The sequence below is a fragment of the Fukomys damarensis genome, unplaced genomic scaffold, assembly GCF_012274545.1.
Source record: "Fukomys damarensis isolate Sample0158 unplaced genomic scaffold, DMR_v1.0_HiC HiC_scaffold_16, whole genome shotgun sequence".
In the NCBI taxonomy this organism is placed as follows: domain Eukaryota; kingdom Metazoa; phylum Chordata; class Mammalia; order Rodentia; family Bathyergidae; genus Fukomys; species Fukomys damarensis.
The window spans coordinates 123,716,243-123,732,466 of NW_022900928.1; the positions used below are offsets into that span (position 1 = coordinate 123,716,243).

General features: G+C 43.5%; 1 protein-coding gene across 1 annotated transcript in view; it reads right to left on the bottom strand.

Annotated features, from left to right (window-relative positions):
* Positions 1-6,943: 6,943 nt before the first annotated feature.
* Fam124b (family with sequence similarity 124 member B) overlaps positions 6,944-16,224 on the bottom strand; it is a gene marked incomplete at its 5' end in the record, with an annotated part of 20,703 nt that continues 11,422 nt past the window's right edge. Inside the window, one exon of the mRNA XM_010611787.3 lies at positions 6,944-8,476. Within this exon, the coding sequence (XP_010610089.2) occupies positions 7,835-8,476 (642 nt within the window). The remainder of the gene's footprint in view (positions 8,477-16,224) is intronic.

Sequence of the window (16,224 nt, forward strand, 5' to 3'; positions counted from 1 at the left end):
TCCTCCTCCTCCTCCTCCTCCTCCTCCTCCTCCAAGTCTTGCCCTTGACTCAAGAAAGAACCTGATCCTCTGAAGCCCCCACATCTCCAAAATCTACCTGAGCTGCACTCAGGGCTCCCACAGGCTGCTTGACTGGCTGAGACCCTGGAGCCTGGACACAGCACTGGGTGAGCACGGAGGATGTGCTTGTGGGGCAGCTGGAGGAGGACCAAGTCGCGTAGGGAGCTTCAGACGCAGCACAGCCATGCACACAATGGGAGGCATGAGCAAGGCACACACTCACTAAAGAAGACTGGACGAGGAGCCCTGTGAGCTGTAATAGATCTGCAGTCAACAGGCAAACAAGTGAAAGGACTCATGTGAGGAAGGAAGGGAAAGCAGATGGAAAGAGGAGCTCTCTGGGTGAGACCCAGAAGGGACAGCAGATAAGAACCTAACAGTTCTGTGTTTCAGAGTCTTCTTTTAATTTTGTGCTTCAGTCTGAGTGATGATGTCCCCACTCTCACACTCGTACGTTGAAGCCAAATCCCCGGTGTGATGGTATTGGAGGGAGCCCTTGAGGGTTGATTAGGTCATGGGGTTGAGGATCTCATGACAGCTCAGTGTCATTATGACAAGAGAAACCAGAGAGCGGACACTCTGTCTCTGCCTTTCCCCGACCACTTGAGGACAAGCAAGAAGGTGTTCACCTTCAAGACAGGAAGAGCACATCATTAGAACATGATACCAGAACCCTGATGCATTAGTCAGCTTTCCATCACTGGGACCAAATACCTGATGCATGAAGTTTACCAGCAGTTACTGGGTATGCTGATGTGTGCCTATAATTCTAGCACTCAGGAAGATCCCTGTGAGATCTAGGACAGCCTGGGCTATGAAGTGAGTTCAAGACCACCCTGAACTTCATAATGAGACCCTGTCTCCAACACCAGAAACTTCAAGTAGGAAGGGTTTATTGTTTTACACACAGTTTCAGAGGATTCACTTCATAATCCATTGGCTCAAAAATAGAAACATCATGGCGGAAAGCTGCTCTGTGCATGGCGGCCAGGAGGTAGAACATAGGGGAATAGTGACAGGATACATATGGTTCCTCCAAAGTCATGCCCCCAGTGACCCACTTCCAACTGGCCACTGTCTCCTAACAGTGCATTCAACCATGAAAACCACGTGGATTAAAGTAAGTATCACGCTTCATGATCCAATCACTGCTCCAGAAGTCCCTTAATCCAGTCTAGTTGACAATTAAGATTAACTGGCACAAGCCCACTTCTTGTCAACTTGTCACCTAATCACATCTCTTTAAACCATATGTAACCTCCAGATAAACATAGTAACAAGATCATATTTCTGCCTAACACCATACAACTGTTTTGACTACAGACAAACATGCAATAATTACTTCCCCAAAGTTTCAATGATTCCATCATTGTTAAAAGTCCAGGTCCAAAGTCTCTTCTAAGGCTAATGGCATCTTAACTATGAACTCGTGTAAAATTCAAAAAGCAGGTTACATATTCCCAATATACAATGGCAATAGTACAGGGTAAACACTCCTATTCTAAAAGAGTGGAATAGAAGGATAGAAAAGAACAGGACCAAATCGAGATCAAAACCCAGCAGAACAAACATTAATTTCTACAGCTCAGTGTTCATATGTGGAGCACACAGTGGTGAGATGGGAGTTCCAGAGCGCAGGGTGGGAACTTTTTACATTGTAGCTATATCAGCCTCTGTGCTCTGATCTAGGCTGCAACATAAATAATACCTAACCAGACTAGAATGTTCATGTGTACCCAAGCATACTGTAAAATGTTAGTATATGCCCATATAAGGGAAACAAAGACACAAAAATTGTATAAAAGGGTGTAACAATGCCATCCATGTTCTGCACTCAGCCTGTGGTTACAAATCCACTGAGTCAGTGCCGGCCACAATAAAGCTGTTTGCTGGGGAAAATGCTTTCATGTCCTTTGTCTCTACACAAAAATCCCTCAGCAGTCCTTCAGCCTTGCTGGCTGGATGTAGCCCACACGACCTCTCTCAAGCTAACTTCTCTCACTGCCTGCTTCTTCCCTCAGCAGATGTGCTGCGTTTTTGACATCTCTGACTTCCTGCACCAGTCACAATTGTCTTCATTTGCACAGCGTTATGCAGTGCCCTCTCAGGGACCCTTTGCCTGGCTTCCCAGGCCTTCCCCGGGAGGAAGCCTGCCTGGTGCCACAACTCTTGCATTCATCATGCTAGTAAAATGTGCATTGCTTGTACAATGTCGGGGTCTGCAGCTGACTCAAGTAGTAGCCAGGCCTTCTGGAGTCATGGCTGCTGTGAGCTCTGAGTGTCTGCACAACTGAGAATGGTGAAATGAATGCCAGGGAACCGATTCTTAGGCAGCCCTTCTCAGAGGCGTCCCTGGAACTTTTCTCTCAATAAAAGGTTTATATTTTTGCACATTAAGCTTGTGATGGGTGGTGTCTTGCTGACTTCTTAGAGGCCTTCAAGGCATCTTTCTTCTTATCCCTGTGCAAAGTACTTGCTTCTTTTTAATGGCACTAATCTCTTCAGCACACACACATCTTTCAGCCCCAACTGTGCACATGATTCTTTCAGACTAAAACTTAAGCTCTCCCAAATCTTTTTCCTTTGCGTTTTGCTCCCTTTTCTCACTATAAATCTGGCTAAAAGCAGTCAGATGTATATGCTACAGCCTAGGCTACCTTGAAATTTCCTCCAACAGGTCTGTGAGTCCATTAAACTCAGCCTTCTCTAAAGTCTCTGGGCAAGTGTAAAATATAGACAAGTTTTGTGCCCGAATGTAACACACATAGCCTCAGGTCCAAATCCCAATAGAGTCCTCATCTGAAACCTCCTGAGCCTGGCCTTTACTGCCTACATTCCTATCAGAATTCTGTCTTTCTGAGCCCTGAGCAGAACCCTCATACAGCTCTGTTTACATACTCTATGGCTTGTCTAGCCACAGCAATGACACCACTCCAATACTAAGCATTGTTTAGGGTCCTCTCAGGAACAGAATCAACATGGAAAACACACAGGTACACACACACACACACACACACACACACACAAATTTATTAGACGGGCTTACAGGATCAGAGGAGAGAGTCTACAATCTGATGCTATGTGTGCATCAGAGCACCTGAGGTTCCAGTAGCTGCTCAGTACAAGAAGCTGAAAGCTAAAGAAAGAACAAGAGATGGCAAAGATACAGTACCAGTCTGAGACCAAAGGCCTAGAATCTCAAGGGAGAGCCTGTGATGAAAGACTGAAGAAAGTAGAGTCTGATGTTCACAGGCAAAGGCACCAAAAGATGAACCAACCCAAGAAGAATAGAGCTTTTTAAAAGCAGGGTGACTTCCTCCTTCATCTTCCTCTTTCATTCCATCCAGGCTGCAAGTCTATTGGACAGTGCCACCCTCAGTCAGGTGGGATTTCCCCCATCAGTTCCCTGGCCATGAGGGTCACTGCTGGAAACCCCCGCAAACACTCCCAGAAGTGTGCTTGACTAATCTGCTAGGCGTTTCTTAAATTCATTTAAGTTGGCAGTCATGATTAGCAGTCACACCTGATCTCAAATTTCCAGCCTCCAGAATTCAGACAATGAGTTTTCTGTTATTGAAGCCACCCAGTATACGGCATCTTGTTACGGCAAACTAAAGTAAGATGACCTCTTACCTTTATTGTCTGGAGAACATGAGCCTCTTCTGTGAGCTTCTTCTGTGTTCCTACTTTGCTGTCCATGCTTAGAACAAGATATCTGTAGAAGCCCCTACGCCAGTGGGTGAGAGTGGATTCTAAGGTTGCTTTCACAAGTGTCAACTGATCAAACCCTGCAAGACGGTTTTGCCTGAACCCTAAATGACAAGAGTTCTCTGGGCGCATCTGGGGGTGGACTGTTCTGGACAGTTAGGGTGTACTTGAGTATCAGGAACAAAACCCAGTCAGTGCAGCAGTTGTCTAGGCATGGAGAAGAGGCAGGCAAGGTGTGTGATGAGCTAAGATTACCTTCTCTGGCACCCTTCAGGATAGGGAGGTAGAGTGGCTGGAAACACAAACTCCAGCCTGACTTCTGGGATTCTAATAGCTATAGCACTAACTCATGCAATTCTAGACTAGGCTGTGGATGTTCTTGTGTTTCCATTTCCTCATATGAGAATTGGGGATAAGTAGAGCCTGCCTCAAAATGCATGTGCACATGCATATGTTTGGGAGAGGACCTTGCAAACAGGAAGTCATATGCTGGCCTTTATTATTACCAGCTCCAATTCAGCAATGACTGTCCCTGCTTAGAATTATTCTCCTTGTAAGAAACACCTCAGGAACATCGGGCTGAAGAAAGATTTGGAAATCAGCAATCAGGAACCTTGTTGTGTCTTCAATAGCCCAAGTGGTCTCTGGAAAAAAATAAGACTTTTCAGATGATATATTTTAAAATAAAATTTAAGTCCACTCTAATAACATAAATCCTAATTTTGTGCCAAGAGGGTCATAAATGCCTTTTCTTTTCCTGTGATGTGCCACAGGAATTTTAAAAATTGCTAACTGTGATAACTACTCAAGAAACATCTCAAACCTCAGAGAAAGGTGTAGTGGTGCGAAAGGAGAGAATTGAGTCAGGGATGATTCCCTCCTTCTAGAAGGTGCAACCAATGTCTGCCTTTAAGGGAACCCTGGGAGATGCAGCAAAGAAGACTTTAAAACACAGTGAAGCCTGGAGAAAGAAGGAAGGGAGAGAGAGAGAGGGAGGGAGAGAGGGAGGGGGGAGGAGTGGGGAGAAAGTTAGCGAGGGAAAGGAAGAGGAAAGAAGGAATATGGAGGAAAAGGGGAGGGAAACCCAGAGAAGAAAGAAGCTTTCCCACCCATGACTCTTCTTGCATAAAGGCACTAGTGCCACTCTGTGGATTTTTGCAGGGTGACAGAAAGACCAAGACCTTCACAAAGTTCTTCTCTAAGCAGAGGGCAGAGGTGGGCAGCTGGGAGGACCAGCCCCCCCGCCTTGTGGACACCAAGATGGAACCGTCTCTCTGTATTCTCCCCGCTGTCCAGCACGCCTGAATCCCACATCCTTTGTTCTTCTGTGTACAAATAGCTGACTTTCCAAATGTTACCACTTCTGTTCAAGTTTAGCCATGTTCAAATTCTGCTTGCCAAAAAGTGTCCCATACTGTTAAAAAGGTTAAAAGTTGTCAAATTACTTCAGTGCAACTAATGTTCAGTACACCTATAAAGAAAAGTAAAACATGTTCTGATCATCAGGAAACTCTCAGATTTAAAAAGTATCATTTGTGTTCACTCTGGCAGCACATATACTAAAAAGCGATCATTTTCCACTGTAGGGAAAACAGGATAATTATAGTTAGGCTTGACTTATTTGATAAATTCTGTCAAATTAGTCCATAATTTATTCTGTTGCAGAAGTGTCCACTGAACTCTAGGACATATTTGATTATTTACTGTACTTAATCTTCTTGTTAGATGTAGAAATGTAAAACAAGTGGCACACAGCAAAAATTTTAAGTGGATTTTTTATTGTTTCACTGATTTTACTATAATTTGCTTCATAAAAATGGAGTTCTCGTGACATTTTTAAACTGTGCGTCTGGAGGGCCTATTGCATTAATAATACAAAATAATATAAATTAAAATACAATGATAGTAAGAAATCTTCCACATCTGTAGTACTCAATGATATCTGAATGCTTTCATATACATCGTCTTGATTCTTCAAGCAGCCTTTGTAACAGTCAATAAGGCAAAAGAGGATCAACAGAGCCTGACATTCACAGCCACATAAATAGGACATTTAAAACCTGGGCCTCCATCACCCATCAAGGGGCATTTCCATGCCATCCTGTTGTAAAGTAGACCCACGCTGTGTAGGTTACCATAGGTGACAACTGAAGAGTATATTATTTTACGAGTCTGTTTCGTGAGTTTCTCATTTGAATTTCTAAATATTCTTTATGATTGCAGGTATTTGTATTCTTACCTTCATATTATGCTAAAGAAATTTAGCTAGTGCAAAAAAAGTAGGAAGGAAATTTTAAAACTTCTCCCCGCTGTGCTTTTCAAGGTAGCTCAGTAACTGAGTGAAATAAAATGTTTTAAAAGGCTCTTATTATAGAAATCCTTGCTGCAATGAAGGTCTTCAGCTTGCTTTTCTAAAATCAAAATTTAATCTTGGAAAGAGACATAGAATGGGAATGAGAGTACAGTGATGTTTTAAAGACATACAAAAAAATCAACTTAGGAGTTTCATATTTGTGCATTTGTAACTCTCTTCGCTTCTATCCATTTTCTGGGCGGAGCACACAAACCCAGTCTATACTTGCTTCCACAAGGTCTGTGTTTAGGCCTCAGTTTGGGGTTCTCCCCACTGGGTGGAGCAAGTATCCAGGTCTTAAAGATCCAGCTCAGTGGTAGAGCACTTGCCTAGAATGTTCTCCTCACCAGCACTACCAAAAAACAACAACAACAACAACAACAACAACAAAAATTCTAGCTAAAACAGCATTTATATCTCTACATAATATCTGTCCTGCTGTCCTGGAAAATGAAGTTCATAGAATCAAATAACCTCATAAGTTAACTAAAATACACAATCACAAAAAAATTTTTAAACCTATGTATAGGCCTAAACAGGGAAAAAAATTCAGCATGTGGGCAACTGAGAATTTATCCTTTACTATTAGAATTGCAATTCATAATTTGCCCATTCCCCATCTGCAGGTTGTAAAAGCTTATCACGTCCTCAGTGGCAAATGCAGACACTGGTTGTGAAAGAAGTTCTTAAAGGAATGAGTTGGGGCTTCGACATCTTTTTAGGAGTTGATAGAGTCGATTCATCATTGTTGCAAACCATAAACATCTTTTGGGTTGATGGCCACAGAATGTATGTGGACCATATACGCATGATGTTTTATTGAAATGTGGGTGTTGGGTAAGTATTTATCAAGTGAACATGTAAATGATGAATGATGACTACTTGAGAAGACATTGGGAATTCCTGCTCCAGTGGCCCTGCCAATCCGATCTTCCTGCTGTGTTCAGTGGGATCTCAATTCCCAATCATCCAAAACTTTCCTTGGTCTATAGGAAGAACCACTGGCCTCTTCAGTGTAAAGCAGAAACAAGAAACCAAAGAGCAGGATTCTACCATTCTACCATTGGAGTCTACCCTTCGTTCTTAACCCAGTTGTCTAGCTCCCAGTGTGCCTCTCATTAAACAGGCTAAAATAAATTGTTTACCATGTTCAAAACACTGCATTTTTCACTCATTCCAGCTGCAAATTTTCAAGGCAGAATCCCAAGGGGATATGTGGTGAAGAGGGCCTACTTATAAAAGAGGTCACATAAAAATGTAAAAGCACACAAGACTAAATAGTCCATGCTATCCAGGGGGATGAGCTATGCAAACCAAGTGAAAATTAAAACTAAATTGCACACACTAATCAGCAGTGGGTAACACTTTTCACTTATTTGCATGCAATACAATTATCCTCATCCTTGCTGAACTCCCAGCATCCAGCTGTGTTAGTGCATCTCCTGGGAACAAGGTGCTGGGCTTTCTCTCCATCCTTGGTTGTGTGCCTGTGGATGGGGGACAGCAAATAAATAATCACTGCAGCACCTTTTCACTCTGAACACCTGAAATGAAAGCATTGCAGATCTGTGCACAACAACGTTCAGATCTCTCAGAAGGATAAGACACAGGATGCTTCAGGGGCAATGTCCCATTTCTAGAACATTCTATTTGATCTTGTGCTTCAGAAAAACACTTTGTGTGTATGTGTGTGTGTGTGTGTGTGTGTGTGTGCTATATAAAGAATTCTTCTTTTTCTTTTACTTCGGCCTGGACTGGCAGGTAAAGGGGACATTTTGAGATCATCTTCCTTGTACCAAGTTCCCTTTGGCCAGCAAGTGACAAAGGGTGAATTTGTTCCCTCAGGGCTCTTTCGGTTTTGGTGGCGGTCACCTCAGAGGAAGAGTCTAGCAAACTAGATGGTTGACCGACCCAAAAATCCTTTGGAAATCTGCTCCAAAATGATGGTCTGGGTTCTGAATTAAGGACAGCGAACCCTGTGTCCACATCCATCTCAGACCCAAGCTTCTGAAAGCTGTTTTCCCTAAGGATCTGCATTCTGGCCCCAAGTTCAAGGCGGGGAGAAGGCAAATGCTGCTGGGTGCCCATGGCTGAGCTGTTGGCCTGGGCAGACCGGCTGGGGCTTTTCCAGGGGGCATCACCAGAGCTGGCCTCTGACATCCCGCTGGGCTGAGGAAACTCCAGAGAGCGTGTCTTGAACTTCCTGGCCCGGCTTCTCCGGTTCCTGGGCTCCAGGGTTCTCTGAGCAGAAACAGAAGTCAGCCTGGGGCCCTGATGGAATGCGTCAGTTCCCACGGTGCCACTCAGAGGAGGGAGCTCACCATGCCTACAGCCAAGGCCGGGGTTCGACTGGACCTGGAGAACGAGTGGACAAAGAAGACATTTTCTATCGGCTAAGGGCTAAGTACCAAGAGCACCAATACCCCCCACCTGTACCGTGCCACGTCCAGAACAGACAGTCAGCAGAATTGGCTGGACCGAACCTCTCTGTCTGTCTCCCCCTCAAGGTTCACTCTTCTTTTCTTTTCTTTTCTTTCTTAGCAGTACTGGGGATTGAACCAGAGCCTTTGCACTAAGCTATGTCCCCAGTCCCCTGTCCTCCTTTTTGAGTCAGGGTCTGGCTAAGTCACTCAGTCATCTATGCTGGGCTCAAATTTGCAACCCTCCTGCTTCAGCTTCCCAGAGTGCTGGGATTACAGGCATGCACCTGGCTCCCTAAATTAGGTTTTTGACAAGGGCAAGACTTTGAGGATAAATGGCCACTTTGTAATACTGTATTTCTAGTAGATTAAATCATCTAAAGAATGCAAGGACTTTCCCAACATGTCATTCAGTGACCTCTCTGGGTGCTGTAAAGAATGTGTCACCAACCAGGCAGAAAGAAAAAAGCCACGCATCAAGATAAGGACTGAAAGAGGAATTCGATCTCTCAAAGTTGGTGGTCTTTATTTTAGATTATGCTAATAATGATATATCTCTTGGGCTAGTCCAAGAAAATGCGGGCACTCCAGCCACGCCAATAATTCGGCTCCTTTTTAAAGCAAATGTTCCTTGTAGGATACAGGGTAGTTCTGTGTGGGAAAACAAAGGGGGCTGTTTATGTGGAAGCTCTGGAGCTCTAATTCCTGAAAACCCCATTCTGGTTCCAATCTTACAGTGTCAAAACTTGTAAATTCTGATCCCGCAGCACTCAGCAAACCTCCCCTCCCGCAGGAAGCTGCATCTCTCTCCGGAGGGCAGTTCACCATCGCATCATTCACCCTCCAACTCTTGGGAACCTCTCACAGCTCTCTCCCCAAGAGGATGTCGGGAAAGGACAATTTCCTCCACCTTGTTAATGGCCCTTAGATACCGGTATCCAGGACCCATCCCTGCCTCTTCCAGACTTCAGTCAAATACCAAAGAGAATGGTATCGAAGAAACCCAAATGCTTATTGCTTATTGCTATGAAAGAAGCCAATCTGAAAAGGCTACGAATTGTCTGCATCCAACTCCACGGCGTCCTGTAAAAGACAACGAGGGAGAGAGTAAAAATATATGGTACCTGGCAGGGTTGGTGGAGGGAGAGGAGAGGAGGCAGGGCACAGGGGCTTTTTAGGGGCAGTGAAAGTACTCTGCGTGATACTGTAATGGGACCAGCATCACTGCCTGTTTATCAAACCCATAGAACATGCACCACCAAGAGTGAACCCCACTGTCAACCATGGGCTGCAAGTGACAGAGGCCTGGCGGTGGGGGGCTCCTTCCTTGTAGTGGAGTCAGTGTGTGTGCGGGGTTGGGGTGAAGAATTACATGGGGACTGCACTCTCTCCTTACTTTTACTGTGAACTAGCACTGCTCCAAAAACCACCTATTTAAAGGGGAGAAACAAAGAATTGTACATATTTATCTCTCAGAGCAAGAAATCCGAAATCATGACAGTGAAAAGGCAGGCCTAAAATGAGTTGACTGCTGTACACAGACGCAAAGTATCTCCATTTTTGCTCTGATAGAAATGGAGAGGTGATGACTATCCAAGTGCAAAAACGAAAAGAATAGTGGAGACTTCGGTTGCTCCCTTCAGAAGCTGACAAATACTTGCTGTAAAGGGCCATGTAGTAAATATCTGAAGTTTTCTGGTCACATGGACCATATCCCAGACCCTGGGCTCTGCCACAAAATAGTCATAGGCAAGACATAAATAAATAATGAATGTGGCTGAATTTCAGTGAGACTCTATTTATGAACGCTGAAATTTGAATCTCATAATTATCATGTATCATAATTTTTTCCAACTGTTTAAAAATGGAAAACCATTTTTAGCTTCTGGGCCATAATTGGCCAGTCCGTGCTCTCTCTCAATCAATGATTCCCATTGTCTCACTCTCTTTCAGAATAAGAAGTCTTTTTTCCCAAACAGAGTCTTAGCTGGAAGCTAAAATACTGCAAACAGAGCTGGGGCTGAGGGTCTCCCTGCCCATGGGGCCGCCTTAGTTCTCCCCATTGCTTCCCACTGTGGCTGCCGGGCCCCCTCACCAGGGGACTGTGTATCTCAGAACAGTTTGAAAACTACTCTTCTGGAATCTCTAAATTCTGCCCCTGGAAGCCTGGGGTTCCCAGAGAGCTGTGCATTGGAACCAGCTGGGGGTCACCAGACCACACTGCCACCCAGATCCTGCCCTAGACTTTCTGCTTCTACCAGGCCAGGGTGCCACCACCGGGGCATCGGGAAGTCTCACACCCCCCAGAGTGGCTCCAATGCATAGCAAAGTTTGAGATCCACAGTGGGAAAGACGCAGAGATCTGTGCCCTACAGAGTTCACTCGTGGCCATGGGAGTTTGTGCCTCGTAATGTAGAGCTGATCGCCTGCTCTCATTTCTGTAAATTCTTTCGCCACCTAATTTCGTTTTGCACTCTCTCCCTTCATTTCCCTTTGCTCTCCTTTGCTCCCTCCCTCCTTTCCTTCCATCCTTGATGCCTTCCTTCCTTCTACCTTCCCTTCCTGTCTTTCCTCTTCATCTGCTAGTTTTTAGCAAGGAATATCTGATTACATGTTGATTGAGTATTCTTGGTCTAAAATGCTTGGGGCCAGAGGTGTTTCGCATTTTTTAATTTTCTCATGTTTCACAATATTTGCATATACATAATGAGATATCCGGAGCTGAGACCAAAGTCTGAATACAAAAGTCACTTATGTTCCATATACAAGTAACCTGAAGGGATCTGACACATGTTTAATGTATCTGCACTTTAACTGTGACCTGTCACATGAGGTCAAGTGTGGAATTTTCCATTTGTGGTATCATGGTGGCACTCAAAGATTTCAGAGTTGGAAGCATTTCAGATTTTTGGACTATAGATAATCAGCCTACGTCACAAGATGTGATCCTAACATATGGTGAATGTTTACTTTTTAAAAATTTTCTACATTAAAAGCATATTGCCATTAATCTCCCTGAAAATACTCCCCTAGCTTGGAACACACATCCCATCATTCCGGCTACTTTCTGAAGCTGTTCTAAAGCTCCCTTTGAGTCTTGGGTTACACTGTCAGCTGGCTCCGGGTCCTGAATTGATTCGAGACATTTACGTTTCACTTCATGGTCATTTTGACTTTGAGGAAGAGCCAGCAGTCACGCGCTGCCAGACCTGGTGAAGAAAGTGGGAGAGGACACATGGTAATGTTTTGGTAAGCCTGTCTTTCCGCTGTATGGCACTTGCCAGTAGCACTCACCATAGTTTTTAACCACACCTTATAAAGACCCTCACGAAAAGGAGCGCCAGAACTGCTTCAGAAAGTGGTAAGAACAGGGAGGGTAAGTGTGTTCAAAGCTAGAGGAGTATGTTGAAGAGGATGAACAGCAATGTGTCTTTTACCATAAGAAAATTTTTTAAATTTAACCATTTACCATATATGCTGATCATATCTTATAAGTAATAATTGCTCCCTATAAAAATAATTTGGCTGTACAAATATCTAAAATAAAAGGTAAAGGCTCCCACTACACACACATCAACCTCATGTCACCCCAAACTCTTACTTTTTACAGAACATCTTGATTATCTTTGCAAAACTAGAGAGGAAAAAACACTGCCTGCCATCTACAAGCCAGAATCTCTTTTCCTTGAAGAACAAACGGCTTCGGTTCTTTAGGGCTCTGTTGCCATCTCTTCCTCAGGGGAATCACCAGACACCTTTTTATTTCACCCAATGAAGTCCTTTTCTTGTAGGGCAGGAAATGGGCACCATGTTTTTTCATATTCAAAAGTAATTCTGGGTTGATATAAGACCACCTTGGTCTAGAGAAAGAAATCCGTAAGTTTAACTCTGCTGCTCCTACTTCATATTCTGACAGCTTTGATCAGCAAGAGAAGCCAAATTCGACCAGCTCACCTAAATAAGTCTCACATCAGAGGGAAATTCATCCTGAAGCCACACCTGTGCTGAAACATTTCAGGGCAGCCACGAAGAGCCCCACCTGAGCCTCCGGAGTCAGTGGGCCCCACTGAGCCAGCCCAGTGTACACCTCACTCTCCCGTGGTCCCTCAGGCCCATGGCCCTTCCACAAGATCATGATTCCCTTAAAACATCCTGCCTCTGCTGAGTGTGATGCCACACTCTGGTCATCCCAGCTAAGTGGAAGGCTGAGGGAGGAGGATCCAATGTACAGTCAGCCTAGGCAACTTAGTGAGCACTCATGCCAGCAGCTCTAGGATTCAGTTTTCCATTACATCTGTTCTTCACCAGTAATTCCATCCCCTACATCCTCTCTCTCCCTCTCCAGTCCTCTCTGCCTTTTGTTGTTGTTGTTGTTTGTTTTTCTTTCTTTTCTTTTCTTTCTTTTTTTTTTTTTTTTTTTTTTTTTTTTTTTTTTTTTTGTGGTACTGGGGATTAAACTCGGGACCTTGCCTTTGTGAGGCAGGCAGCAGAACCACTGAGCTAAATCTCCAGCCCCTCCTCTGCCTTGTATAGCCATCCAAGTCAAAAGATACAGCTTCAGCCATGTCCTTGCCAATACCTCCCACTCCCCAGACTACTCCCTTTCTGTGGTAAATTCCTACAAAATCTTCCAACCCTAGGCTGGAGTCACTTTTTTTTTTTTTTTTTTAAAAAAGGAGCCAAATGATTGGCCTGGCATGGTATCCAGCTCTACCCAGGCTGCCCTCTGGTCTTGTTCCCTCTGTCTTTCCTCCCTATCCCACAGCAGCTGTTCCTAGCTCCCGGAACCATCATGAAACCTTTAGTCGCATGATGTTCCCTGACCTCGCATCAGGTGGTCTCACCATGTAGATTGCTGGGAAAGTAAGAGCCGTCATTAGTTAGCAGCTGTCTCAGCCTGTTACAGCTTGTGTTTAGATGTTCTCCCAAGGCCTCATGTGAATGAGGTGGGGCCAGTTTGGAGGTGATGGAATCTAGAGTGTGTGATTAGTTCATGGTGGGGCTACGCTGGGCTTGAGTGCTACCCACCCTAAGTAGTCTGAAGAAAATAAAAGGGGCAGAAGATGCTCTTAAGGTCTTGTGTTGCTTTGCCACTGCCCACCACTACGAACTGCTGTCCCTCTGCCATGTGCCACCCTGCCTTGGAGCCAGCTGATTATGGACTGAAACTTCTATGACCTATAAGCCAAATAAACCTTTCCCCACTGAACTTTGGGTGCCAGATATTTTGTCTCAGCAATGAGAAAAAAGTAACTCACCCAGTTTCCTACCTCTGAACCTACCTGTGCCTAACCTCCGCACCCCCTCCTCTCTGCAGGGAAGGGGCCGGAGTCTCTTTGTGCTATGGATTCCATCACTGCCTGCTTTCTCCATGACCCCCATGACCCCCAACCTGTCAGTTATTAATTTTCTCCCATGTTCTTGACTTGTCTTATATGTTTGATGTCTCCCTCTCTTCCTCCCTTGCCCTCCTTTTGTCTCCCTACTTCCTTCTTCTTCTCTTTTTCTGCATCAATTAAACTTTCGCAAATCTCCTCCCTCTCTGGATTTCTTCCTCCTCCTAACTGACCTCCCAAAAACATCCAGACCCACAGCACACACTTGTGCTTCTCTGCTCTCTCTTGGTTCCTGGGCTCTGCTGCCCCGAAAGAGAGATTAGTCAGAGTTCAGCTTCTGCAGGATACCAGGTTGTGATCAGTGGTTTGGGATAATCAATTGAAAGAAGGACTTTTCAAAGCATCTGTTCATTGGGGAAAGACTGGTTTGAAGTCTTAAATAGGCCTGGCATTCTTTCAGGGTGTCTCATTATCTCCATCATTTGCTCCCCTGCTATCATTTTCCTCACTGTTGGAGAAATCCTCTTGGCTATCTTCTTGAAACAACATTTAGTAAGAAGGAATTCTGTTATTTTCTCTTCCCCAAGTGAGTGCATCCCTTCACAGCATAATCACTTTTTATGTAAGCATTTTTTTGTGTTCCAAGAGTTGAGTCCTAAATGAGTGACAAATCATCTTCATCACAATAGTTGCTAAGGTTCCCTGAATTGAAAACATGGGCTTTCAGTTTGTAACATTTTGCAAACACTTTTTAGATAGACCACTCTAAAGGATCAGAGTACAAATGCATTTCTACTTGTCTTTTGTTTTTGTGTTTGTTTGTTTGTTTTAAGGAGCTTTATTCCTTAGCCAGGGATTCTTCTCAATCGCCTCCTCAATATGCAGCCCTGTTAGTAATGTTGCACCCACTTTTGCTGGATGGGCTAAGGGTCTCAGACCTTTAAAAAATTAGCATTCCCCAGTCTAATGAAAAGCCCAGAAATGTCCAGTCTTGATAAAACTCACTTGAATCACCTTTTCTTTTTTTGGTACTGGGGATTGGACCCAGGGCGTGTGCATGGTTGATAAGCATCGTGTCACTAAGTTACATTTTCTAGTCCCGGATCTTCTTAATAAGACTCTATGTCTATCTACCTAACTAATAACCAGGGGCCTACTTTTTGTATTACAAAAATTTATATTTTGTTAACTGCTAAGTTTTACTTATTTCTTTAGCATATATTAAATTCTTGCTTGTAACATAAGAAGCAATGTTAGGAACTAAGACAAAATGAGAAGATGTATACAATTCCTGTCTAATACAATAGTCACTAAATTTAAATTATTTCTCAAATTTTAAATTTTATTAGTACACTTTGTCAGTTTGTGCAGTTTACAATCATCTTGGGGAGTTGTTACCTGTACATACCACAGCTTGTTTCCTTTTCTTTTTTAATACCCTCCTCCCCATTCCCCTACCTCATTATTCATTCTTATTGATATTATGATCTTAGCTCATGTTATGGCAATAATGTTTACATTAATTGAGGTTAGTAGGTTCCTGAACATGGCATATCCTTGTTCTACTTATTTCCCTTTCCCTCCTCCTAATCTCTCACACTTTTCCCCCTGGACTACTTCCTTCCTGCAAGAGCTCCATCTCCTATCCCCCTTCTGTTCATCCTTTATCATTCTCATTGTTTCTACTTTGCCTCACTCAAATGAGTGTTGAATAGGCTATCTTTCCTCCAACCTATATTTTTGGCCCCTTTGTCAAAGATCAAATAGCTGAATGTGTCTGGGGAGGTTTCTTTGTCTTCAAATCTGTTCCATTGATCCACATGCCTGTTTTTATTCTATTTTTGTTTCATTTTGTTTTGTTTTTATTTAACTGTGCTGTTTTTAATCATTGTTGCTTGAAGTCATGTACTGCTATGCCTCTTGCTTTGCTTTTGTTGCCTAAAATTCCTATTCTGGGTCTCTTCTGGTTCTATATGAATTTTAGAATTGTTTTTTCTAGATCTTTACATATGCCACTGGTATACTGATTGGGACTGCATTGAATTTATATAATGGTTTTGGGAGTATGGCCATTTTGACAATATTGACTCTGGCTATCTAGAAGCAGGGGACATCTGCCCATTTTCTGATGTCCTCTACAATCCCTTTTTAAGAGTGCTGTAATTTTCTTGCAGCAGAACTTTGCTGTTTTCTGGATATTATTCTTCTCTTTGTTTTTTGTTTTTTTAAATGGAATGTGCTGAATGTCTATAATTTTGTTCAGATGACTGCAGAATCTGGAAAAGCTGTTGCTGCTATCGATGCATAACATACTGTTATTAGTCTTTATATATATACATATATATAT